Source organism: Podarcis tiliguerta, assembly GCF_965153285.1.
Source record: "Podarcis tiliguerta genome assembly, chromosome: 8".
In the NCBI taxonomy this organism is placed as follows: domain Eukaryota; kingdom Metazoa; phylum Chordata; class Lepidosauria; order Squamata; family Lacertidae; genus Podarcis; species Podarcis tiliguerta.
The window spans coordinates 65,150,405-65,176,419 of record NC_139541.1 but is presented as its reverse complement, the minus strand read 5'-3'; the positions used below and the strand labels follow the sequence as shown (position 1 = coordinate 65,176,419).

The 26,015-nt window shown below is 44.6% G+C and overlaps 1 protein-coding gene across 9 annotated transcripts in view; it reads right to left on the bottom strand.

The window, feature by feature from the left end:
* The window catches only part of PTPRU (protein tyrosine phosphatase receptor type U), a 366,315-nt gene that overhangs the window by 131,605 nt on the left and 208,695 nt on the right, over window positions 1-26,015 (bottom strand). For all 9 annotated transcript variants that reach the window (XM_083454725.1, XM_083454717.1, XM_083454719.1 and 6 more), the window contains exon 8: window positions 17,681-17,989. In XM_083454725.1, coding sequence (XP_083310851.1) covers window positions 17,681-17,989 — 309 coding nt within the window. The remainder of the gene's footprint in view (window positions 1-17,680; window positions 17,990-26,015) is intronic.

The window sequence follows — 26,015 nt, the reverse complement described above, 5'->3', positions numbered from 1 at the left end:
TACCAAGTGGGAAATATATAGGCCATTAGACTATATACAGTAGCTCTGTATTGTCTACACTGACTGGCAGTTCTTGTAGGTGTCAAAGTAGAGGTCTGTCTTGGTCCTACCTGGAGATGCCAGGGATGGAACCTGGGACGATGCTCCACCAATGAGCCTTTCCCTAAAGCATCATGCAGTGCAGCAGCACACAATGCACCTGCTGAGGTGCATTTTGAACTGTTGATACCTACAGTGCAATGACACTTTCCTAGGCTATCTCTAATTAAATTGGTTTTTCATCAGTGGATGTCAGCTGGTTGCAAAATTAATGAATGCAAATATGGAGAAGGTAGAATCACACCTTTAACAAGGCATAAACACAGGGTGGTTTTTGAAAGTGATATTTGAAATATCTGAAAGTGATATTTGATGTGAGAATTGGGGTGTTGTAAATGTTTCCCTACATTTAAAAAAAAAAGTCAGAAACAATCCAATGGTTTGGAACAGTTCATTGAAACTGTTGAGACAGTAGCAAGCTGGGAGGAAGAACTCTGTGTAGAACCCAGGCATTTAGAAGGACTGTATTCTCTCGCATGGACTTCCTGGGCTCTGAGATCTTTTGGGGAGTCTCTTCTCTCAGTCCTGCCACTCTTACAGGCACATATGTTGTTGGGTGCAGGATTGGACCTTCTCGGTGGCTGCTCCCAGGCTTTGTTACTCCCCTCCTAGAGAGGTTAGACCATCTCCCTCCTTGTTGTTCTTCCACTGGCAGGTTTTTGCAAACTGACTGCTTTTAAGGAAAGGGCTCTTACGTGTGTGTTTGTGTGTGTGTGTGTGTGTGTGTTGGTGTTGTTTACTATCTGCATTCTAGCTGATACGTTTTAATTCTATAGAAAGTTAAATGGATTTTAAACTATAACCTTTTATATGTTCTTTAGCTATGTTTCTTTAATCTGTCTTTGTCTTCTGAACAAACAACAGCAACAACCCAGTTCCCAAATCCTCATTAGTGTTGTGACCATTGGGACCTTTGCTCTGCCTTAGGTACTACAGATAGGCATCGCCTACTTTCCACTTGATAACGGCACTCTAAATATCAGTTGCTAATTTCTGCAGTGCTCTCGTATATTGTATTATTTGGCGAGGTAAGGAGGACAAGCTAATTCACTGCAAAACAAGTAGGGGGGAATAAAAAGCAAAAGCCCACCATGCAAATAAAGCATTTCCACCTGATTTACAAGCTAATTTAATCCGAGGTGAGGTGCCCTACACAAAGCACTTATTAAATTATGGAAACCTTTGGGGCAGATATATGTATTTGCGCATGTAAACAGATGTGCAGTCCTCATCTGTGCTCAGCACTATGCAAATGCTCCATTTTATTACAAGTGTCTGGGATGCACCTGAGGAATCAAATCCGAGAAGGCACAAAGGAAACAATTTTCAGGATATTCCACCTTGTTTGAATTACATGTAGAGGTTGGCATGATGCACTACAAATACGGCTGTGCTTTGGCATCTTTTAAGTAGAAATAGAAGACTCCCCCCCTTTTTTTAAAAAAAGGAGTTCCTAATCACCTTGAATTCTAGGAAAGCCACGCCATGGTATGTGATAGGATGCTCGCTAATTGTTGAGTGGCATTTGCTACTGTGTGGGTGATGATTTAGGCACTTTGTTGGGGTGTTTTTAGTATTGTACAGATAAACCATTGTTCGCTGCTCTTATGCTTAAAGCCTTTTGTATTGTTTGTAGGTCACCCTGAGACTGGCTTGTAAAAGGCATCTGAGAAATGTTAATAAAAATAATACTTGGCAACTATGTCTGGATTCTAGAGCTTGTGCAAAACAGTGATTCAACCAAAAATTCATGCAATTGACCCAGATAAACACTTTCATGAAATCCTCACCCCACCAAAACAAAACAAAACCGAGACTTTATTTCACTAATTCAGTTTGTTGATTCATCGGTGCTTATTTTGGCGTCAATGAGATTTCCAAAAATTGCAAATATAACTGAAAAGTCTCCGTGAGAATTGCTTCCAATTATACAGACATAAGATTATGTTCACACCCACACCACACATTTTAAGCACATTGAAACTAATTCAAAGCGACATGGTCCATTGTAGTCCCCAAGAATCCTGGGAACTGTAGTTTGTTAAAATGCTGGGGACTGTTGCTCTGTGAGGGGTAAACTACATTACCTAGAATTCTTCAGGGAATGGAATGTGCTTCAAATGTATACTGTGGGTGTGACCTATCAGACCTGGCCTTAACTCATGCAGCAGATACTGGGCGGGGGGTGTTATGGCAGCATCCCCCTGGTTGTGTCCTTCAGCTGGAGAACAGATTTGTGTGTGCAATGCAGCCTGCCACCCACACCCCTAATTAGCCTGCTGCCCTCAGGAGCAGTGAAAGTCACTTTCCCAAGATTGAAATAAGATTCCATTGCCATTCTTCATTGGCTTCTGTACTTGACCCCTGTACTTAGGACCTGGAAGGTGCAAGGGAGGGAGAAGAAAACAGCTTTAGCATGTCCTGAGTTTGGACTAAATGAGTAATATACATTGTACTCTGCTTGCAGCAGTGAAGTCTCTAATCAGGTGAGCTGCTGTGACGTCGCAGACAATGGCAGAGCAAGCCGATCGGGCACTAGGGGCAGGGCCAGCTGCCCACGGGGGTGGGGCTGTTGGAAAAATGCTCTGGGGAAAATTGAGGACCCCCCCCCCCCGGACCTCTGAGCGTCTCCCGGTAGGCACATCTCTGGAATGACATGTCCCTTCATCTCCAGAGTGCCTTTCTGTGACACTTTTCATCTGAAAACTGCACACAAGTCTTCTAGCATCACCCAGCAAGAAGAAAGAAACATCTGTAGATCTAAACTACATTTTATTTAGATTCTGTACAGACAATCCATAATCACGTCTGTGTTCTCTAAGCTCTGGCAGAACAACAAATCTAGCATACTGCAAAAGTGAAAGTACAGTTACAATAACACGCTCAGATGGAAGAGATAGGACAGTCTTCCATTCCCACACTCTTCTCAGACATCTCATGTGATTTATACTAAACACACCAGCAGCATCGGGGCAAGATGGGGCAGGACGCTCCACGGGGCCTCCGCAGGGCCTCTGCCCTACAGCTGAGGGGGAGGCAGCAGGCGGGCCATAGGGGCAGCGCGGAGCCTGCGGGTGCCCAAGCCACCGCGTCACTCCCAGGCCCTGCAGTGAGTGCCACCTGGCATTTTGTCACACCCCTCAGTGGTGACACCTGGGGCTGACCGCCCCTACCACACACCCCCTTCCTCCACCCCTGGTCACAGAATGCCAACAAAAAGCAATTCCACTTCTCACCACTGCCTGCAGATCTCTGGTGTCTTCCTTAAAGGTGGGAATCCATCACCTTCCAGCTGTAAACACTAAGAAAGACACAGGGCCTACAAAGGGATGTAGGCTGGAACTGTCTGCTGTGTCAGAATGGTAAATTCAATGGAAGAAGAGCCACTCGCCCCTGGAAAGCTCCCATCTGCTTGGGAGGATCGGTCTGGGCAGCAGAGGTCTGCCTGCTAATGAACCGTTCCATCTCCTAATGGGAAATGCTTCCATTATTTAATGTTTTGGAACAACCTTTGAGGGCTCAAATGACAGCGGCGCTGCCTCTTTTTTTATCCGTATCATTGATCTCTGTAGGAAGCGAATAACTCAGAAAGGGGTTGGCCTGAGAGCAGCTCTAGCTTTTGAGCTGCCCTGCTGGCACAGGAAATTTTACAAAGTTTCCTGCAGCTGGCAGCCAGTTTGATGATGAAAGGGTCAATCTTACAGGGAAGGAAGCTCAGAGGAGCCTTACCCAGAAGGAAAGGGGCACTCGTTTCAGGCACCCCACAGACTCTCTGGGGGGGGGAAAGCTTGCTCTTTGTCTCTGGTTTTGCTTTGCAATTACTGGTGGAGGAGTGCTCCTTTGCCAATACATACATGGCCCCCAGAGAAGGAGGGTACCCTACACAACTGACATCTTCCACTCCCCAACACCCCATTGGGGTTATATGGATCCCCTATGAAGAAAAGTTACAGCATTTGGGACTTTTTAATTGAGAGACTTTTTTTAAAAAAAATGTGAAATACACCCATGGATTTAAAATAATACCCAATTTGATCCTTAGAAGCTAAGGGATGAGCTGGTTTTCTTTCAATACATATCAGGCACAGCCTGACCCCCTCCTCTGGCAATCTGCACAGGGTCTTGCTTGCTGGTTGCCATCAATTTGTTTTGATTGATTTTATGGTGAAAAGTTTTTAGAATGTTGGATTGTTTTGCTTGTTGTTAGCTGCCCGGAGCCCAGCTTTGGCTGGGGAGGGCGGGGTATAAATAAAATTTATTATTATTATTATTATTATTATTACTGCCAATAGGGTATAATCTACAAGAGAAGATTGTGTCACCAGCCTCGACACCACCACTGCCATCACTGGACCTATCATTCCATCTAAAAGTGTGCACGGGTGGTACCAGAAGAATTTTGACCAAAATTTGGAATTAAGACGGAGGTTTCAATGTGTTTAGGAGAACCCACAGTGTTTGAAGAGACACAAAAATTATTTGTGAGATGGAAAAAAGGGGGCAAAAATTCAACTCCAACACAAAACCCCAGGGTAGCCCAATAACGACTAAGCTTCCTCACTGCCCATGGAATGCTAACAATGTTGGCGGTTGGGACGAAAAGCTGAGAGGGGAATGGAATATTCTGGGCAAGGACATTATTTATTGGCTAAATTCCTGAACAGGAGCACTTCACAGTGCAATATGTTTTTGCAGGTCACATTTCTGTGTATGCAATAAACACCAGCTCCACTGTTCCAGTTCATCCGATATAGTTGTTGATGTTTTTCTACAGAAGCTCATACCATATTGGCATACTCTGGGTAGATGGTGCTGCTTTTGAAACATTTGAAACCATTTGTGTGTCCAACCGCCTGCAGTAAGGACACCCCTGGGAGCTGCAAGTGGCTGAGGTTCCTGGGCACTTGATTGCTACGTATTCAGGCAGGCAAATGTCCTTCAAATGTTACAGAACAGATGAGGTCAACTTATGGCAGAACGATGCAAATGCATATTCTGCTATAATGTGTCAAAGAGTCTTCTGTGCAGGCACAATTGTGTAGAAGTAAGAGAAACAGCAACCAGCCTAATTTGGTTGCTGGAGTCATAATCACAGAATTTGAAGACTGAAAAAATGACAACAGAGTACATCACTTTGCCTGCACTTTAGCAGTCCTAATTATATATATATATCAACAAAACAGGAGTGTTTTAATAGCCTCCTCCCCACCTTCAGATCAAAACTACTTTTCCATCTGATTGTTTTTAACATGAAAAAGATTTAACCAACCTACAAAAACATGAATTTCTAATGAACACTCCAGGACAAAAGCAATATATCAGAGAAAGAGCTTCATAAAGCAGTCCTGGGCAGATTCAGATAGCCACATTAGATAAATTGGATAGGCAAATAATTGAAACAGACATGTACAATTTTCAGTATCACCCTGCTCAGACAAAGATGTATCGATCCCCCGAGAAGCATAGACAGCACACTATATTAGACATCATATTCAACTCAAAGGATAAGAAGAAAGTCTTGTTAATCAGAAAAGCAGCTGGAGTGCTTACAGTACAGCAAAAAGCACAGCTGGAGTAACTGTATGCGGGCACAAGAAGAAAACAGCTGGAGCAATTATCGTGTGGTTAAAAGCAGCAGGGGAAATTGCAAGTTGAGAAAAATAGGTTAGGAATGCAGAGCTGGACACAAGGAAATTGGAGAGACTCAGCCTTTGCCTTTGAAGGAAGGGTTGCTCTCCTTCCTTTGGAAATGAAAAAGGCTAATCGTTAACACCTACTTTGATATTAGTTAGGACTATCAGGTGAACACTTGGTTATCCCTACAGTCATTCCTGGACAGGGATAGCCTAGCCACAGTTACCCACACATTGGTAACCTCACACACTGGTTACTGTAATGTACTCTAGATGGGGCTGCCATTATTCTTGGTCCAGGAGCTGCAGCCAGTGCAGAATGCTGCAACTAGGTTGCTGTTGAGTGGTACACCTAGCCCTGGACGTGCAACACCTTTGAAGAAGGACTTCCACTGGCTGCCAATTTGCCAGGATTGAGGTTTTTGTTGATGGATCTCAACCAAAACTCTCTGCTACCGGCTGCTTAGTCTGTGTTGTCCAGGATGACAACTCAGGAACATAACTTGCGATTCAAACTCTACAAACCAACCTCTGAACTCCAACACCAAACTACTGTGTCATGCTGCTTATAAGGGAAAACGTTTAGCCAGTCACCACCTCTTGCTAGACTTCCCTATTTCCAAGCAAACTTTTTTCACGCACTCTTGCTTCACTTGGCTTCTTGCCAACTCACTAATTGTCCACTTCAAAGCTGCAGTTTCTCACTAACCTCAACAGTTTTATCCTTAATTTGTAAGTGGTTTGGGAGAAGGCCACCTGAAAGACCATCTTCTTCCATATTGACCCATCCAGTCACTGTGCTCATCTTCAGAGGACATCTTGGTTGTACTACCACTTGGCAATGTCCATCTGGCAACAACCAATGAGAGGGCCTTTTCTGTGGTGGAAACCCACACTTTGGAATAGCCTCCTTCCAGACATAATGTACTGCATACACTAACATCCTCACAATTCTCAAGTATGCCGAAAACCTTTTCATTTACATTAACTTTTCTTTGATTCTGAACAAAGACCCATGGTAGCTTTTAAGCATATTTGGACTACCTGGTCATATTCTGATTTGAATTACAGTGAATCATCAACCGAAGTATCGTGTCCCGACTAAGAGAAGTAATAGTACCACTCTATTCTGCCCTGGTCAGACCATACCTGGAATACAGTGTCCAATTCTGGGTGCCACAATTTTAAGAAGGATGTTGACAAGCTGGAATGTGTGCAGAGGAGGGCAACCAAGATGATCAAGGGTCTGGAAACCAAGCCTTACAAGGAATGCTTGAAGGAGCTGGGTATGTTTAGCCTGGAAAAGAGGAGACTGAGAGGATAAAGGTAAAGGGACCCCTGACCATTAGGTCCAGTCGTGGCCAACTCTGGGGTTGCGGTGCTCATCTCGTTTTATTGGCCGAGAGAGCCGGCGTACAGCTTCTGGGTCATGTGGCCAGCATGACTAAGCCGCTTCTGGCGAACCAGAGCAGCCCACATAAATGCCGTTTACCTTCCCGCCGGAGTGGTACCGATTTATCTACTTGCACTTTGACGTGCTTTTGAACTGGTAGGTTGGCAGGAGCAGGGACCAAGCAACGGGAGCTTACCCCGTCGCGGGGATTCGAACCACCGACCTTCTAATCGGCAAGTCCTAGGCTCTGTGGTTTAACCCACAGCGCCACCCATGTCCATCTTCAAATATCTTAAGGGCTGCCACATGGAAGAGGGAGCATGCTTGTTTTCTCCCGCTCTTGAAGGGAGGACTCAAGACAATGGCTTCAAGTTACAAGAAAGGAGATTCCAACTAAACATTCAGAAAAAACTTTCTGACAGTAAGAGCTGTTTGGCAGTAGAACAGACTCCCACGAGAAGTGATGGACTCTCCTTCCTTGGAGGTTTTTAAGCAGAGGTTGGATGGCCATCAGTCATGGATGCTTTAGCTGAGATTCCTGCACTGCAGGGGGTTGGACTAGATGACCCTTGGCTCCCTTCCAACTATGATTCTATGAATATTTGGTGTTTGTTCGTGTATATATATATATATATATTAGCATTGTATTTCCCTTGGAGGTGCTCACATAACAGGAGATAAATATTTCAACAAACAAAAATAGGGGGGGGGGAATTAAACTAATCAGAATATTATACCTAATATATAAACCAGGTTTTCCTTAATGATGTTGCAGTAGTTTTCTGTGCATGCATGAAGACTAAATCTCCATCCTAATTTTAGCTAATTAATTGTTTTTTCCAGTCAATTAATTGTAAAAGTAATGGGTTAAATTTGTAAAGTTTGCCTGTAAGGAAAACAACTGTTCTTAAGTTGTCTGTTGAATCTTGCCTTCATTTATACAGCTATTAAAGTCTCCTGTGCAACTTTTATTCCCTCCCCACCGTTGTTCTAGAACAATTTTCGACAATGTTCACGGCTAACTTTCAAGGCTGCCTGTACACTCTGCTGGTGCATGAGCTATCCACAGAGCCAGAGCAGTTACACAGGGATTTGGTGGCACTGAAATTAAGCCCACTAATATCCTCCACCCAATTGAGTCTTCAACAGGAACAAGCTCCTTCAGGTTAATTGCAAATACTTGAAGCTTAAGAGAAGGAGAGGAAAAAAATGGTGACAAAATTGGGGAGATTAATTACAATGTAACCCGGAGCTGTAAAGTCTTATGATAAAACTCTGGATGAGAAACTAAACAATTTCCCCTTGATTAATGTTGGTATTTACTCTGAACTTGTAAAGTGGAGTTAATTGCAAATTATGGGTGGAACACACAAGGTCTATGCACTTCCCTGCGGAAGCGTCTTTACATAGTGAGCATTTGGTCTTCCTATCCAGAGCAGTGCTTGAATATTCAGTGCTATCAAAATGCACATTATTATGATGAGCAGTGGAAGAGAGAGAGAGAGGCCCTGTGCTTGGGTTCTCTATCAACAGCTACTGGGCATGAGGGCTATGTTCTACCAGTTGTTGGATACTGGTTGTGGACACAGCAGGAGAAGGGGAGTCAGGTCCTATTTGCAGGTCCCCCATGGGCATTTAGGTGGCCACTGTGAGTCCAGGATGCTGGACAAGAAGGGTCGTTGGTCTGGTGGACGTGCAAGATAACAAAAGCATTCTGGGAGATGATATATAATGAGTTGGGGGGGAAATGTTTGAAATAATATTTGTGGGGGGAAACAGAGGCTTTTTAATTAGGAATTTTAGGTGCAGAGATACCAAAGGAGCAGAAACGATTATTTACGTATGCGACGACAGCAGCACGGATACTACTGGCCCAGAGAGAAAGTCCCGACCAGAGACGAATGGCTGATGAAGATGATGGACTACACCAAAATGGCAAAAAAGACCAGGAAAATCAGAAACCAGGAAGAGAGGAACTTTAAGAAGGAATGGGAAAAATTCACAATGTACTTAAGAGAACATTTTAAACAACTAAACACTTTGGCAGGATTTGAGTAACGCTTGTAATGTACTAAAAACTAAGGCAAAAAATAGAGAAAATATGTAAAGCAGTTGAAAAAGATTGAAAATGGTAACTTTGGAAGGGTGGAAGGGAGTCTAAGGATTCAGGGAATCCTAAATGATGGTGTTTAATGTTGGAATTTAAATGTGCAATGTAAAACTCAATAAAAAAGATTATAAATAATGGGTCATTGGTCTGATCTGGCAGGGCTCTTCTTAAGTTGTTTTGGCTGTAAGCCAGACCATCCCACCCTCAGCAGTGGAAAGCAGGCGCCTCCCCTGTTGCAGCGATATCACCAAAGTACAGCATTGGAGCAGGGAACACAACACACTGGGGACAGAAGACACACTCTGCATGCAGAACTTTCCTGATTAAATCCCTTCAATATCCACTTTGTAAAGGATCAGGTTGCCGGTGTGGGAAAGATCGAGAAACATTACATAGGAATGTTCTGCAAAGGCCCCAGAAGAGCCATTGCTAATCTGAGTAGAAAATATTGGGCTAGTTATATCAGTGATCTGGAAGAATCCTTTGTCCCTATGCACTTCTGCACAAAGGACTAGATGTGAGAAAAACAAAGTGCCAGATTCAACCAGTAAGTCCTACCAGAAGAAGCCCACACAAGGACTTCTGCTAGCAAAATGGGTTTTTTTCCTCCTCTCCCCACACCTTGAGCCCCACAAACTGGCTTGTGGGGTTTTGAGAACCCCTGGGACAGTACACAAGGGGGGATGGGGGGACAGATGGTTGCATCAGTCAAGCAGAAATGTTTACATCATGGGTAGGCCAACTAAGACCCAGGGGCCGGATCCAGCCCAATCGCCTTCTAAATCCAGCCTGCAGATGGTCCAGGAATCAGCGTGTTTTTACATGAGTAGAATGTGTCCTTTTATTTAAAATGCATCTCTGGGTTATTTGTGGGGCATAGGAATTCATTCATTTTTTCCCCTCCAAAATATAGTCCGGCCCCCCCACGAGGTCTGAGGGACAGTGGACCGGCCCCCTGCTGAAGAAGTTTGCTGACCCCTGGCTTACACTAATGGAGCAATATGCTTAGTGTTATTCTGAATTCCTCTCCCACCCAAGCAGGATATTTTCCAGAGACACCATTGGCGTGGTGAAGGGGTGAACCTCTGGCCCTTCAAATCTTACTAGATTTCAATTCAATCAGCTGGCTTGGTCAAGCCGCGTTCAGTAGCAAGACTTCTAACCAGGTTTTTCTCGTCCTTTCCAGAGAATGAGACAAAATAGCAGCAAGAAATCCGCCTTCGTTCTGCTCGTTCTTCAGTTTCACTTCGTTTTCTCTACATTTCAATCCCCAATATATCCCAGGGAAAGCTTGCTTGTAGATCTTGTGCCTGACTTTTCTCTCTTCCATCTAGCCCACTGTATTTCCTCACTGTCCTCTTTCCAAGTAAACTGAACCTTTGTGTTCTGGCACTAAATTTGGGTAACCTCCAATTGACTCTTCCTGTCAGGCTTCTGTGCATCCATCTCCCATCTCCTGGCTTATTTGAAAGTGGAGAGGCATAATGTGGCCGGCTTTATCCAGAATACTGCTCATTTTATTGCTAGCATCTTTCTTGTTGATGTCACTGTCACCACCAGGTCTTTGTTGGTTGGTATGTTTCCTAGCTCTGTGGCCAGTTAGGGGCTTGATGCTGGGCAGATTTAATGCTTCTTTAATGTTGGTATTTCACATAAAAATGGGGGGAAAACACAAATAGAAAGCAAATTTCATTTTCAACTATGTAATTATATGGGTGAAGATCATACATAAAGTTGTATGCCGTCTTGATGTTTTGTATTCCAGTAAGTCATAAATGGTTTATAAATGTGTTCATTCTTTTCAATGAATTTATCTGATGCATGTCCTTCTTCACATTGTTTTACTAATGCGTATATCTTTTTTATGTGGTCAGGGATAAATCCCCTTTTTGTCACATACAGAGGGAGAGAACGAAAGAGAGCTGACAGAAGAGCATGAGTTAGAGATCAGTTAAATCCCCCATCATCTTGATTCAGAATAGGCTTGTTCTTCTCCAGCTTTTTCAGATAATTCTCAGGGTAAACTCAAGGTGTTTCCAAAGAGTTCTCTAGTTTTGTGGAGATGTTCATCAGCTGTAGAACATCTGCCTTGAATTGCATTGCAGAGAAGGTCCCAGTTTCAATCCCTGGTATCTTCAGGTAGGGCTAGAAAAAGGACCTGCCTGAAATCCTAGACAGCCACTGACAGTCAGTGTAGATCCGTGTTTTCCAAACTTGGGCCTCCAGCTGTTTTTGAACTACAACTCCCATCATCCCTATCTATCAAGACCAGTGGTCATGGATGATGGGAAGTGTACTCCTAAAACAGCTAGAGAAGCAAGTTTGGAAAACACGGGTGTAGACAATACTGAGCTGGATGGGCCAATGGGTCTGACTCAGTAGAAGTGCCCATTCCAAATGTTTCTCCACTTTCCACTGGCCTCCATTTTCCGCAGACTTTTCTAAGTATAGCTGGTTTCCTCTTCCTCTCCTTTTGCAAGTCATCTGCTTCTCTGTCCCCCAAAACCATGACAGAGGTGGGGAGAGGTGACAGGAAGAAGTTGCTTCTCCCACCCTCCTTAAGCCCTAAAGACTTGCCAACGTCAACAGTGTATTTCCAACACCAGATCTCCAGTAACCAGAGACCACACGTACACTATACATTTAAAGCACCTAGACACTGCTTGAAACAGTCATGGGCTTCCCCAAAGAATTCTGGAAGTTGTAGTTTGTTAAGGGTGCTGAAAGCTGTTAAGAGGTCTCTATTCCTCTCCTAGAGATACAATTCCCAGAGTTCCCTGTGAGAAGGAATTGATTGTTAAATTACTGTAGGAATAGGGCCGGTGGCCCCTTCTCTGCTGCCTTAAATATTACTTAGCTTGAGGGACAAATCATTCTTCACCAGATATAAGGCAGCTTATATGAATTATGGTGCTGGAGGAGACTCTTGAGAGTCCCATTGACTGCAAGAAGATCAAACGTATCCATTCTGAAGGAAATCAGCCCTGGGTGCTCACTGGAAGGACAGATCGTGAAGCTGAGGCTCCAATACTTTGGCCACCTCATGAGAAGAGAAGACTCCCTGGAAAAGACCCTGATGTTGGGAAAGATGGAGGGCACAAGGAGAAGGGGACGACAGAGGACCAGATGGTTGGAGAGTGTTCTCAAGGCTACCAGCGTGAGTTTGACCAAGCTGCAGGAGACAATGGAAGACAGAAGTGCCTGGCGTGCTCTGGACCATGGGGTCATGAAGAGTCGGACACGACTAAACGACAACAAATTATGAAAAAGGCAGAATGGCTAAATAGTGTTAAGGAAGAGCTTCATGCTCATGTGGTTATGGCCTTGACACAAGTATTTCACACACATCCTTCTTACACAAAAGACTTAAAGCAAGGATGAGGAAACTGTGAGCTTCCAGATGTTGTTGGACTCCAACTCCCATCAGTCACAGCAAGCACAGCCAACAGACAGCGATGATGGATGTTGTACTTCGAACCATCTGGAGAGCCGCAGTTTCCACATCCCCGGCTTAGAGTTAAATGCTCCATAGAGACCAAATTCATTTTCACTTCAGTCATGTACTCAAATACAATGACAGGTTAGGACCGAGGAGACTTACATTTCAGGTTCTAGACATGATGCACTGTATAAAAAGGCCCATATTCTGCTTTTGGGTGATAAGATGTGGCATGAATGTGATGAAAAGCTTTGTTCTCCAGGCCTGATCTTTGATGGAAGTGGCTTTTTCAGTCCTCGTACAAAGAGTACAATGTTTAATAGCTAACATTTTTATAGAATGGGTTAACCTCGCATTCCTGTCCAGATCTCAGCTATCAGCATAGTAAGGTTTCTAGGGGTGCTCTCCCTATAATTCTCTCTGAATCACCCTTTACAAGTAATTCTTCCGGAAAACATTATAAGTTAAATGGACCTTTCACAGTGGCCTGGCATAACGCCCAGGATTTTAATATTTTTAACAACAACAGCAGTGATGAAGAAACAACAGTAAAATTAATACCTTTCAAGAAGTCATTTATATTAGGATAAATTGACTGGTGAATTTACTTGGGGGGAAATAGCAAAATGATGCAGGAATGTGAAGGTGTGGGAAGCTGAAGAACTGAACCTCAGATTGGAAAATGAGAAGCTGAAATGGACAGATTTTGGCTATCGCTACAGGTGGCCTAAACTCCTGGTAGACAAGTATTATCTAAATCTGATGCCTTGATGACCCTTGGCATGTATTGATTTGCATGTGTGCACACAAGTAACACATAAAAACTTCTTTTAAAAAAACAACAACCTGCCGATCAAGTGCCATGACCCAGTTAGCATCAGAAGAACTGGGAAATTATCTTTCTTGATACGAGACAGCACTTATCCAGGTCAGAGACGTACTGAGACATCTACAGAGAGCAGACATCAGAGGCAGACTGCCCCCTCGGCCCTTTGTCACCATTAATATCTACCTCACGGAGGTGTTGTGAGCCTTAATTAATTGGTGTTTGAGATCCACAGATGAAAGGTGCTGACTGAGAACAAGGTAGTAATTAGAGTAATTGTTGTTATTGTTATTAAGCTTTGATATGCTTACACAAAAAAAGATGAAAGGAAAATGGTCTGTTCTGAAAGGAAGCCCCGGTAATGAAATTCTCCAAAAATAGAAAAGCTAAAGGGGGGAATATAACACCCCCTACTGCCTTACATTTATTCTCAAGCCTGATCTGCACACAGGAACAAGAGGAAATGGTAGACTCTTGAAGAGTGGACTGCATCACTGCAGATGAAGAGTGCCCTTTCTTCAATACCACCCATGACAAAACTAATTGCTAAGTAGAATAAAAAAAACCTAGCTCCTATTGAGGAAATTAACTATATCCTACTATACTGGTTTTCTACTTGCAAAGAGGGTGGTCCTTCCCCCCCCCCTCCATCTGTCTATCTAAAATGCATGGCTCTTCTCCACCAGATTCAGTATTTAACCCATAGCTCTCAACTTTTCCCTTTTCTTGCGAGGAATCCTATTCGGAATAAGGGAATTTCCGTTTAAAAAAGGGAAACGTTGACAGCTATGATTTAACCTAAATCCCTTCCAGTGGAGGTCTCAGCTTGGCTCCTTCTTGGTTGAGCTTCCAGCACCTAATGAACACTTCTTTTAAAAATTCCAGCAGACATTTTAAGTAAACTCCGATTTTAAAGTTTTAATAGATTTTTACCTTCTTGTTTTTCATTTTCTGTATTTAATTTCATGTACACCACTTAGAGATGGTTGTAGTTAAGCAGTATATAGATGATTAAAGTAAAGTAAATCAAAAACACTGCAGTTCCACCTGTTCCATAACCCAACGTGGTGGGGTTTGTTCTCCTTTGCTAGGATTCCAGCACCTCATTCCCTCCTCATTTTGCTGCATGTACAGATCAGGCCTCAGTGAGGTCTGGAAAAGCAGACAACCTGGGCCTATCTGCCGCTTTCCAGAATTTGCCACCTCTTCTATTTTCTTTTATATGTCTGTTGTCTTTGTCCATGGAGTTTTCTTGGCAGGGATACTGGAGTGGCTTGCCGGTTCCTGCTTCAGGTGGATCACGTTTGGTCAAAACTCTCCACTATGACCTGTCCATCTTGGGTGGCCCTGCACGGCATAGCTCATAGCTTCTCTGAGTTATTCAAGCCCCTTCGCCATGGCAAGTCAGTGATCCATGGCCTGCAAGAAGATCAAACCTCTCCATTCTGAAGGAAATCAGCCCTGAGTGCTCACTGGAAGGACAGATCATGAAGTTGAGGCTCCAATACTTTGGCCACCTCATGAGAAGAGAAGACTCCCTGGAAAAGACCCTGATGTTGGGAAAGATGGAGGACACAAGGAGAAGGGGACGACAGAGGACGAGATGGTTGGGCAGTGTTCTCGAAGCTACCAGCATGAGTTTGACCAAACTGCGGGAGGCAGTGGAAGAGACAGGAGTGCCTGGCGTGCTCTGGTCCAGGGGGTCACGAAGAGTCGGACACGACTAAACGACTAAACAACAACAACTAGTTTCTTTATTTCCATGTCTGGGAGCAGAGGTCCACAGCCCCACTTGGAAGAATGAGCAAGTAGGCCCCCAAATGCAACACATCTGACTTACCACATTTTGAGCAAAGCAAAGTAATAGGCATAAGCCCAAAGTCTAAAAATGCCAAGCCGCACTACTGAATTTAAGTCAGGATGTGAATTATCAGAAGAAAACCAAGGGGATGCCATTTCCTCCAAGCTTTCCACACCATTCCTATCCCTTCCCTTCTCTCCTCTCACTCAGACCAGCTGTCACATTGAGACAGGCATTCAATCAGTTTAAGTGAACTGTCCCAGATGGTCATTACCAAAACTGCAACTTTAAGTACTGGGCCTTGAACTTGCTTTTACCCTCTACCCTCCACATCCCCTTTTCCTTGCACGCCATGGCTTTTCAACAGTAAACATGGGAGCAGGAACTGTCTAGCTACTGATCTTGTAAGCTGCTCTGGGAGCCGTTTTGGCTAACGTGCAGAGTGAAAATGCTTTAAATTAATGAAATCCCCACAAGCATTCTTGTATCCCAGCCCCATTCCTTCCTTTAGATGCTACAATAAACCTAAGATAAGAAAGAAAAGCAGGACAGGAAGAAGTGAAGAACACCGATCGGCTGGTCTCATGCATGTATAAATAAGTCCCATTGGTAACCATGGTAACAGTATAGAATTGCTGCCCTGCACCACAGCAGCATCCCATATTTCTACAGTTTCTTATCAATGAGCTCTCCTGGAATTTGCTAAATGCAGACATATGCAATATAGAGCTGATGGTTTAAACCAGGGATGAAGGCTCTGTGGCTCTCCAGAGGTTGACTACAAGTCCCATCATCCCAGGCAATGCTGACTGGAGCTGATGGGGGTTGGGGTCCAGGGACATCTGGGAGGGCCTCAGGTTCTTCACCCCTAGTTTAAACTCCACATACAGGTCTGACACTTGGACAAAAACCACCCAAATCTGAAAACTGAACATACAAAAATTCCCATTTGTTTGCAGTACCTCTTGCATACCTTTTCCTTCCTTCCCTCCCTCCCTTCCTCTCTCCCAGCCTTCCATTCTATTGCATCTCCCCTTCCTTCAAAATATTAATACCATGCTCCATCTACTATGTTAGAGGTGGCTCACAACAACACCATCGTGTGTGTGTGTGTGTGTGTGTGTGTGTACACAAACACATGTGTGCCAGTTATCCATGAGAGGTTGTAGGACAATATTGCTAGGACAAAGGTTCTATCACACATGCCCCAATCCTGCAAATGAATCATGCGTCTCACCATCACATAAAGACTATAAGCATCTCCAGGTGTTTGTCTAATCACACACACTTTATTATTTGTTGGTGGGTGCAAAGGGTGGGCTTTACTCATGAGAAGAACCCTCTGCATAAATGAGGACTCAGATAAATTCCCCTACAAGCCATCCCAGCTCAAACGGAGGGCTGGGAAAGAGCTTATGTGTGCACTTCCATCTCCCATCCTTTGCTACAGCGTTCACATGTTCACACAAACATCTCCACACATCTTAATGCCATCCATCAGTTAGGAGATTGGTGCTGAAACATTACTTTCCAAAGATGATGGAGAAGTTGCTCTTGAGAGGGATGAGCCTCCTTCTACTTAGTAATAAACTCATGTTTATCCATCTGATGGCATTGAGGTTGCTTTAGGAGCTGTACACACCTCCAGGCATGCTTCCATCCAGCCCTCTCTTCCTTAAAGCTCTACTTGGGCATCATTCCTGAACAGGAAACCTCCTCCAGTGTAGGAAGTACAAGGCCACAGCTCCTAGCCCTGCCCCCAACATCCATGGCTGCACCCACTCAGTCCCCAACTTTCCCATGTTGAGCAGAGAAAATTTAAAGGGAGAGTTCTGCTTGCATTCAAAGAAACTTGGGTAAAAGTCCCGTCCCACCCCGTGAGTCTTCTCTGCTCAACATGCGAAGGTCAAGAACTGAGTAGGCAAAGCTGGTGTGTGTTAATGGGTGGGTCTTATGTTAATTCCCTTTCCCATGGTTTAACTAAAGGATGGAGGGGAACTGTAGTCATTCAGATATTCTAGGACTACAGCTCCCTTCACCCTTGATCATTGGCCATTCTGACTGAGGCTGATGGGAATGGGAAACGACATCTAGAGAGCCAAAGGTTCCCCTATTCCAGTTTAAACCTTTGCACGTTTATCCAAATACCTGAACACTCCTTAAGTCTGCATGGCTAGAAGATCCCATCTGCTGCACCTGTGTTTGTACCTTGATGCATTATTCTCAATAAATCAGCATCATTAATCTAGCAGGACATAACTCTGCTTGGATGGGGTTCTGATAAGCTGTTCTCCTTTGTGTCCCTTAATGAAAACAGTTTCTAGATCCCGGAGGACAAATCTCTCTCCCCTGCCTACCCACAGAAGATACAAGACTCACCATCTTCATCCGTCTGAAATATCATCTCTTTCCCTTCTTTCCGCCCCTCGGGGTTGGAGAGAATAAGTTTGACGTGGATGTTTTTGTAGGGGAGGAGGTTCTTGATGGTGTAGCGGTTGGCGTTGCGCTCCATCTTCACACACTCCCGGAACGTCTGGTTGTGGCCAGTGCCCACGGCATAGCGATAGCAGAGCGTGACGGTGTAAGTGTGACATCGCGTCAGGTTGTACCCCAGAGGTTCCCATTGAAGGGTTAGCTGCCTGGACTGGATCTCGGCAAACGCAAGGCCCTTGGGAGCCCTCATGGGTTCTGCCGGAGAAAACAGAGAGAGAAGTGAATGAATTGATGGCACGAGAAAACACCACAGATCCTGGAAAGCCAGTCACTGGCGGACAACAGGGGCAGGGCCATAGCCCAGGAACAGAATGTCTGCTTTGCATGAATGGCGTCTCAGGCTCAGTCCCTCACATTCCTAATTCCAAAACCTTCTCTTTTTAGTAGACATCTTTCTCCATCTCTATGGGCATTGTTTTCTGATTATTTTTAATTGTTGGGAAAGAGCCTCCTGACGGGATTTTCTGTGGCAAAGGCTGCTCCTGCAAAAGAAGCCAGAGTGCTTTAGAGAGACACTTCAATCTAGGGAGGATTCTTATCCGCAGAGTGGCAGCCAGCCCCTCTGCCTGTCCCACTACCCCCATCACTAGCAGAAAATTAGCACCAGCATCAGTGCTGATTTTGGGTGAGGTGTCGCTAGCGCCAATTCTCTGCCAGCGGTGTAGGTGGCAGCACAGGCAGAGTGCCCACTTGGGCACTTCCTCAGGGACCTGCTTCCTGAGGCAGCTGCTTCACCTTGCCTCGTGGTTGGGCCTGGCCTGTACGCACAGGACTCTGTGAATGAGAAAACAAACATGGCTGCAGTAAGAACACAACCCACACCAACTGCGGAAGCACATATCGTTTTGATGCCTCTGACCATCTCTATTCCCAGTGGCCGACCTTGGGGCCTCCAATTTCAGCAGTGCCCTGTGTGATGGCAAAATTCAGCGCCGCCCCGCCTCTCACCATTCCATTCTACATCATAGTTGTGGCGCCCCCAAGGCTTTGCACCCAGTGTCCCATAAATTCACCTCTGCTATTTCATAGCCATTTCAAGCTGTTGGTTTCAGCAGTGTCTAAGGCAGAATGAAAGCAACACCGGACGAGCAAACTCTCGCAATATTTCAGGCAACGACAGCTCCCCTGTGTCTGCAGGGCACTTCCTTCTGGTTAAATATTTGGAATTTTTCATAAACATCATTGGAAGAGACAGCGCGAGGTGAAATACCAGACGAAGCAAAATGCAGCCATAGCATCCCTCTCAGGTCTTTGGCAGCTTACCCGGACCAATCAATCTAACCGCTCTGTCTCTTTTCTCTCCTATAATGATAAAAATCTATCAATTTTATGAGGGTTGTTTTTCTATAGCTGTTATTTTAAAGGTATTTTAGTTGTCCACATAGAGCCTGAATTTACACTGCGGTGGCAACAAATAAGTGGGGATACATTTCAATAAAATTACCATTTCTATCATGATTTTGGGTTGTTGTTGCAGTTGTTAAAATGGAAATGGTGTCCCACTGGATTTTATCTCTGTATTCTGAAGTTGTTTTGTAGGAATCGGAATGTGTCTGAATGTGCTCTGAAAATCCAAGAGAACCTCTTGAGCTCTTTAGATGGTGATTTACAAGCCTCTCTTGTTGATTTAAATGCCATCTTTGCAATGCGTATGATGTTTTGTTGGTTGGTTTAAGGATTTGATAGCCGGTTTTTAGTTTTTGTTTAAAGCCATTCTAAAGAGCAGCTTCCAAGGCAGATTAAAAAAACAAAAACCCACACCTTTGAATTCACAAGGCTTATAAACCAAACACAACAACAATAACCTGGCCAGCTAAAATCCAAGCTAAGAACAGAAGTCTAAATGACCTGGGGGGAAATAAAGGTTTTCGACAGGGACTTTAAATATAATGACTTGCTGCCCAGCAAGACTTTAAGGGGAGAGACTTCCAGAGTCAGCGCCCTGAATCTTGAAGAGACAGAGAAACTGTGGGCAGGTAGCTCCTGGGTCTGTACATTTGGTAGATGGCCTGTTCTGAACATGGTAGTACTCTCCTTGAAGAAACAGGTATGTACTCTGAAATTACCTCTCAATCCCAAACTATCACTCGAGGCCTAAAAGACCTCAGTGGTGAGAACTGATTTGCCAGCTACAGATAGACTGAGACAGCCTGACTTCAGCGATCTATTCTCTGATAACCTCCCAAATGGACTACAGCAATGTGCCCTGCATAGGGCTTCCCTTGGAGATGGTCCAGAAGCCACAGCTGCTGCAGAATGCCTCTGCCAGGTTCTTATGTGGAGCGATGAGATGCACCACCAATTCATAAAGTATTGCACTGTTTGCCTGAAAGTTACTGGGTCCATTTCAAGGTGATAGTACTCGTGTACAAAGCCCTGAATGGCTTGGGACTCAAGTACTAAAAGGAGTGCCTTCCCTAATATCTACTGGCTCAGGCTTTGAGATCAGCAGGAGAGGTCCTGTCCATGGTCCCCTCAAACGAGCATGGCCTACAAGGTGATGACACCAAGCAAGGTCTTCTCGGTGGCAGCAACCCAGTTGCAGAATTCCCTCCCAGTGGATACCTGGTGGTCCCCCAAGCTATTCTCTTTCAGGCTTTGGTACGTACCACATTTTTCCATGTATAAGACTCCCCCATGTATAAGACAACCCGTATTTTTTGGGACTGCAACAAGAATTGCCCAAAGTTGTTGAGCTTTGTTGGGGGGGAGATACGCTGATTTTTTAATTTTTAATGTGACTTTCTTTTAGCAAAAGAGAGAAAAGGGAATTCTCAAAGGTTCTCTGTGAGGAGGGATTCACTAATAACCACTGGAAATTGTAGCTCTTTGTGGGGAAATAAGGGTCTCCTGACAACTCTCAGCACCCTTAACTACAATTCCCAGGATTCTTTGGCGGCAGCCATGACTGTTTATAGTGCTACAGTGCTGCTGTAAATGTACTGACATGGCCCAAGTGAGGATTTCAACCTGGCCTCCCCAAGTCCCTGCCTTTTTACATCAGGTTTGCTTTCGAGTGGTTTTTTTCAATCACTGCACACAAGCGCACCAGAGCTTTGGTAAACAACAGTCTCAATGCAAGTATCAAGAGTGCATTTTATCAGCGGAGCCCACATGCACATTGGCAAAACAGAAGAGTGTGGTGGCACTGAAAGCTCCAGCACTACACTACAGGGGGGCATCCCATGTCATCACCAGGGGCTGCCTCTAGGTCTCAGGGCTTAGGCCCTGAAATCTCAGGGTCTGGGATACTCCTGACTTGACAACCCTGCTGGCAAGCAGTGCAGGTGTCTAGCAACATATGCAATGTGAGTTCTAACTGGGATTCCAGCCAGTAGCCATTCCTCAGAAGTGCCTGATTTATGCACAAACTAAGTACATTACAGCTTAGGGCCTCAAATTTTGTGGGGCCTCTAAATGCATGTTGAAGAAAAATAAATTGCAAGTTTTACATAATTGGTTAAAGAAAGGGGGAAACAGGGAGACTCTGAGACAAGCATTCTCTGTTTTAGTTGGATTGTTAGTTTTTAATTGCATCATTGCCTATGTGCCAGTATATATGCAAATATGAAATACAATCATTTCTATTTTCGTTGTCCTTTCTGTTGGAATACTACACGTTTTGTTTTGGGGGGTTTGGGGGGGGTAACGCTATGCAGCATTTTAACATGACAGCTTAGGGCTTTGGCGTGCTTTAATCTGTCCCTGAGCATCAAGAACCTTATGACAAAATATGGAATTAAAATATTTTGAATAAGGAAATCACACGCAATACAAGTCTGCCAATATGTTAGAAAGAGTGGAGTCTGATTTATTAGGGCAGGTGAGACACTGCCCCAGCAACTTTACTCTGCCCTCAGCCAGCTCCCAACTGCCTATCTTCTTGCTTTTTCAAGGGGTGACACTGCCTGTTAGATTTCAGAAGGTGTCATGGGGCACCCCATGCCCCATGCCCGGTCCAAGGAGGAGGATGTTGGGAAGTCCCCAGCAGGAGCTGGGGGGCTGTGGTGTGGCTCCCTGAGCAATCAGGGAGGGATGGACACAGAGGTAAGCAAGAGGAACAGGGAGGAGCACTCAGAACTGGAATCACAGTGTCTCATGATGATTGGAGAAGGCTAGTGGAAGCTGGAGAGCTAACCCTGAGCAGAAAGAGTAGTCACTGGCAGAAGCTGATCAGATCAGAGGAGAGCCCCCAATGCCTCCTTCCCCACCGCCACTGTCACCTCAAGCACATCAGCAGGCAAGGAGAGAGGAGCAACGCCAGTTGAGGGTCTGGCAGCATGTGGGCAACAGCGCAACTCCGCTGACAGCTGAATGCAGGTGGGGAAATCCTGACTCCACTCTTTACAGCTGCTCGGCAGGTGGGCAGACAAGCAACAGAAAAGGGGCACGACACCCCCACAACTGTAATCCATTAGGCACAATATTGGGAGGGCAACTTAAGGTGTAGAAGAGCTGGGTGCCCTTGTCAACCCAACTTCCCTGGGTGGGTGTTTGGCAGAGGGGTTGTGTAAGGACTGAGGAGCGACAGAAGGTGGTGGAGCCTTGTCAGAGGAGGAGGGCGGTGGAGCCATGTTGGAGGGATGATCGGCAGGTGTCAAAGTCAAGCGTAGGAGTGATGCCAAGTCAAGAGCAAGGAGGGGTCAGGAGTGAAAGTAGCATAGAGTCAAGAGGAGAGGAGAGAAAGGCTGCAAGCAGCCAGGTCGAACCAAGGACTGGGGGTTTTGAACTGTGAATGATATTGGAGGAGCATTCAGTCTGAGAGCACCCCATCCTCCTGTCCACACCTCAGTGCCAAATCCCGACCACAACAGAAGAGAGGAAGATGGGGACAAAACTAGGCTTTGTTGTCTCTATCAGGCATTGGCTCTGGCTCCCCCTACTGTTGGGCTCCCTGTCTTCTGCCCTACAAGTCACAATGGACCCCAGTCACCACTGATTAGAGAGATCATAGCAACAACACACTACAAGACCTGCCATTACATGTAGGACTGCAGAGATTGAGGTTCACAGGGAAACTTGCCCATTTGTTCTCCAGTAGAAATTGCTCATTACCAATACATCACCACAACTGAAGCTCCCAGAAAAACCAAAAGTTCAGGGGAAATATCATAGATTCCAGACATTGCTTAAGTTTTTTTTTAAAAGGTCTGCACAGGCATCAGGGGAAGGGCAAAAGTCTTGCATGCAGAAGGGTCCCAGTTCACTCTCTGGCATCTCTATGTAGGACTGGGAAACATTCTTCCCTGAAACCTTGGGAAACTGTTGCCAGTTATTGTAGATGAGGGATGAGGAACCCGTGGCTCTCCAGACACTGTTGAACTCCAACTCCCATCAGTCCCAGCCAGCACAGCCAATGGTCAGGAATGATGGCAGTTGTAGTCTGTCAACATCTGGAGGACCACAGGTTCCCCATTCTTCAAGTAGACAATGTTCAGCTAGATGGACCAATGGCATAACTCAGTAAAAAGCAGCTGCTTGGGTTTCTAGGTTCCTAGAGCTAGGATAGATGACTAGGAACAACACTGATTGATTCAGAATTAGTAGAAGGGGCATGAATCATGTTCTCCCTGGGATCCATAAATCCTCTCAGCAGTCTTCTGTTTTTCTCATTCCTCATCAGACTTTTGCCTTTGATGTGGACTCATTAGGCAACAGCACGGAGGGAAAATTGATTAGCTCTGCTCTGCAAGGAGAAGGGGGCTTTCCAGCAAGCTCCAAATAACAAACGTAATAAGGACAGAAGCCCTTGCCTTTTCAACGAGCTCAGCATCAGGCTCTTGAAAGGGACGCACACTTGACAGAGTCATTGAGGAGAGGCTCAATTAGTTATCATAACTGACATCAATAGCAGTTGTCTGCTTTCATAAGGAGTCTGGCTTCATTGCCACTGTGAAATACAAAGGTTGTTTATCTCAATAACGAAGGATAAATTCAGATTCCTGGCATCAAAGCAGGGAACCCAAGTGGAACCCAGAACAAATATTGTACTCAGAGACGGGTGAATCCATCAACTTCAGTTTCTCTCAATTTTAAATTTTTCTATTCTTAAGTTCCATTCTCCAAATTTCCAAATCAGAAATTTAAGAAATTTTTTTAAATGTCCTCGTGAAAATTATCAAAATTATAGTGCAAATTTCCCCTGATATACATAGTTCTGTCTGCAATTCTGCCTAATGTATGCAGTATTGTAAAGCAATGTTGCCAAACACAATGCATTTCTGTGTGCTATTTGCACTAAAATGGGCATTTATATGCACACTTTATCCAAGGAGAAGGAGTTTTGCACAAATTACTTAGCTGAAGAATTACACTGCAAAATTCAGATATCTGATTTTTGAAGGATGGCCATGTTTCAGCTCATATAGGGTCTCTGAAAGTGCAAATTAGGAAAGTTAGCCTCCCAATGCAAACTAAATGTAATTTCTCTCCTAATGCCCCTGTTTAGCATTCCAGCCAGCCAACCAGCCATGCCCTTTTTCAGGCTGCTCCATTCCATTTCCTTTGTCTCCTCTTTCCTAAAAAAGTCATGTGTCTCACTGAGCATGCCTAGTTCTGACCGAGCTGTTTTTGGCAGAATTGTGCACAATGGCAGTGAAGATTAACACCTCAACAGTTTTTTAGAGGGTGGGGCTCACCTTTAGCTTCTTTCTTTCCTTTTCTAATGCCGTCCCCCTCCCCTCCCCTCCCCATCATTGCAAAGAGTATCAGCAGCAGCAAATGTACTGGCAAATGAAGCTCAGTTGGGTTGGAACCACTAAATTCCATATATACATACAACTAAAGCTGATTCTTCTCCACCCAAATATCTGAAGTACTGTCACATGGAAGATGGAGCAAGCTTGCCTTCTGCTACATCAAAAGATAGGACCCAAACAGGTGGAGTCAAATGGCAAGAAAGGAAATTCCAACTAAGCTTTAGAACAAAAAAAATTTGACTGCAAGAGCTGTTCAATGGTGGAATGGACTGCCTCGGAAGGTGGTGGACTCTCCTTCACAGAAGGCTTTTCAACAGAGGTTGAATGGTCGTCTCACAGAGATTCCTTATACAAATTTAGATAGATGATAGATAGATAGATAGATAGATAGATAGATAGATAGATAGATAGATGATAGATAGATAGATGATAGATAGATAGATGATAGATAGATGATAGATAGATAGATGATAGATAGATTAGATAGATAGATAGATAGATGATAGATGATAGATAGATATAGATAGAGATAGATAGATGAATGATAGATAGATAGATATAGATAGATAGATAGATAGATAGATAGATAGATAGATAGATAGATAGATGATAGAGAGATAGAGATAATTTAGCGGTTATTCCTGTGTTGCAGGGGTTGTGCTAGATGACTCTTAAGGTCCCTTCCAACTCTGTTATGTTACAATTGCTATTTGTTGTCCTCCTATGAGGTTTGGGGAGGCTCAACTGGAATGTAAGATGAGGTTCAGACAGAACACAACACCAGGCTGGATACAAGCTGTGCTCTGAAAAACACAAAGATCTGAAGTTGTTCCAGGAACAAGTAAGCTGCAATAAAGCCCTTTTATAGTAGCATTACCAGGTGCAGCCTAATTCTTAACACCACCCATGCTGCAAAATGCTGCTCTACTTGAAGGGGCTCAGCAGTCTGTAGCAATCTCCTACTGCAACAGAGCAGTGCAGCCTAAGATCTTCCAGGATCTTAAACAGCCGAGTCCTTTAAGCCAGGGGATGGCGGTGTCACATCCTTGAGTTGTGGGGATGGGGGGCACTGACCACACATGTTCATCTTGTAGCCGTGCTTTTGCATACCCGTCCATTCAGATTTGCAGTCGTTGCCTCCATCACCTGCGGAAGAGGAATCTGACTCCTAGTGCCTGTCACTCATGGGATTTTCACTCCTAGGAGGAGACTCTTGTGGGGTTTTCCCCCTCAGGTGCTAAAATAACTTGCTTAGTCTTATGTATTATGCACTTCGACTTGGAATGTGTCTGTGGGTGGGAACACTGTTTTGATGTCCTGCCTCAGGCAGCAGAATGTATTGCACCAGCTGCGATGCTTGTGAACAATTCACTGCTTTATGCTCCCGCCTCTCACTTCCCAGTCTTGCCGTTTAGAGTGTAAGCCTGGCGGGCAGGGCCTGTTGTCTTGTTTTCGTTTGTGAACAGCACCTAGTTAATGTAGGTGCTCTGGAAAGGCATAAATTAACAAATAAAGTAAGATTT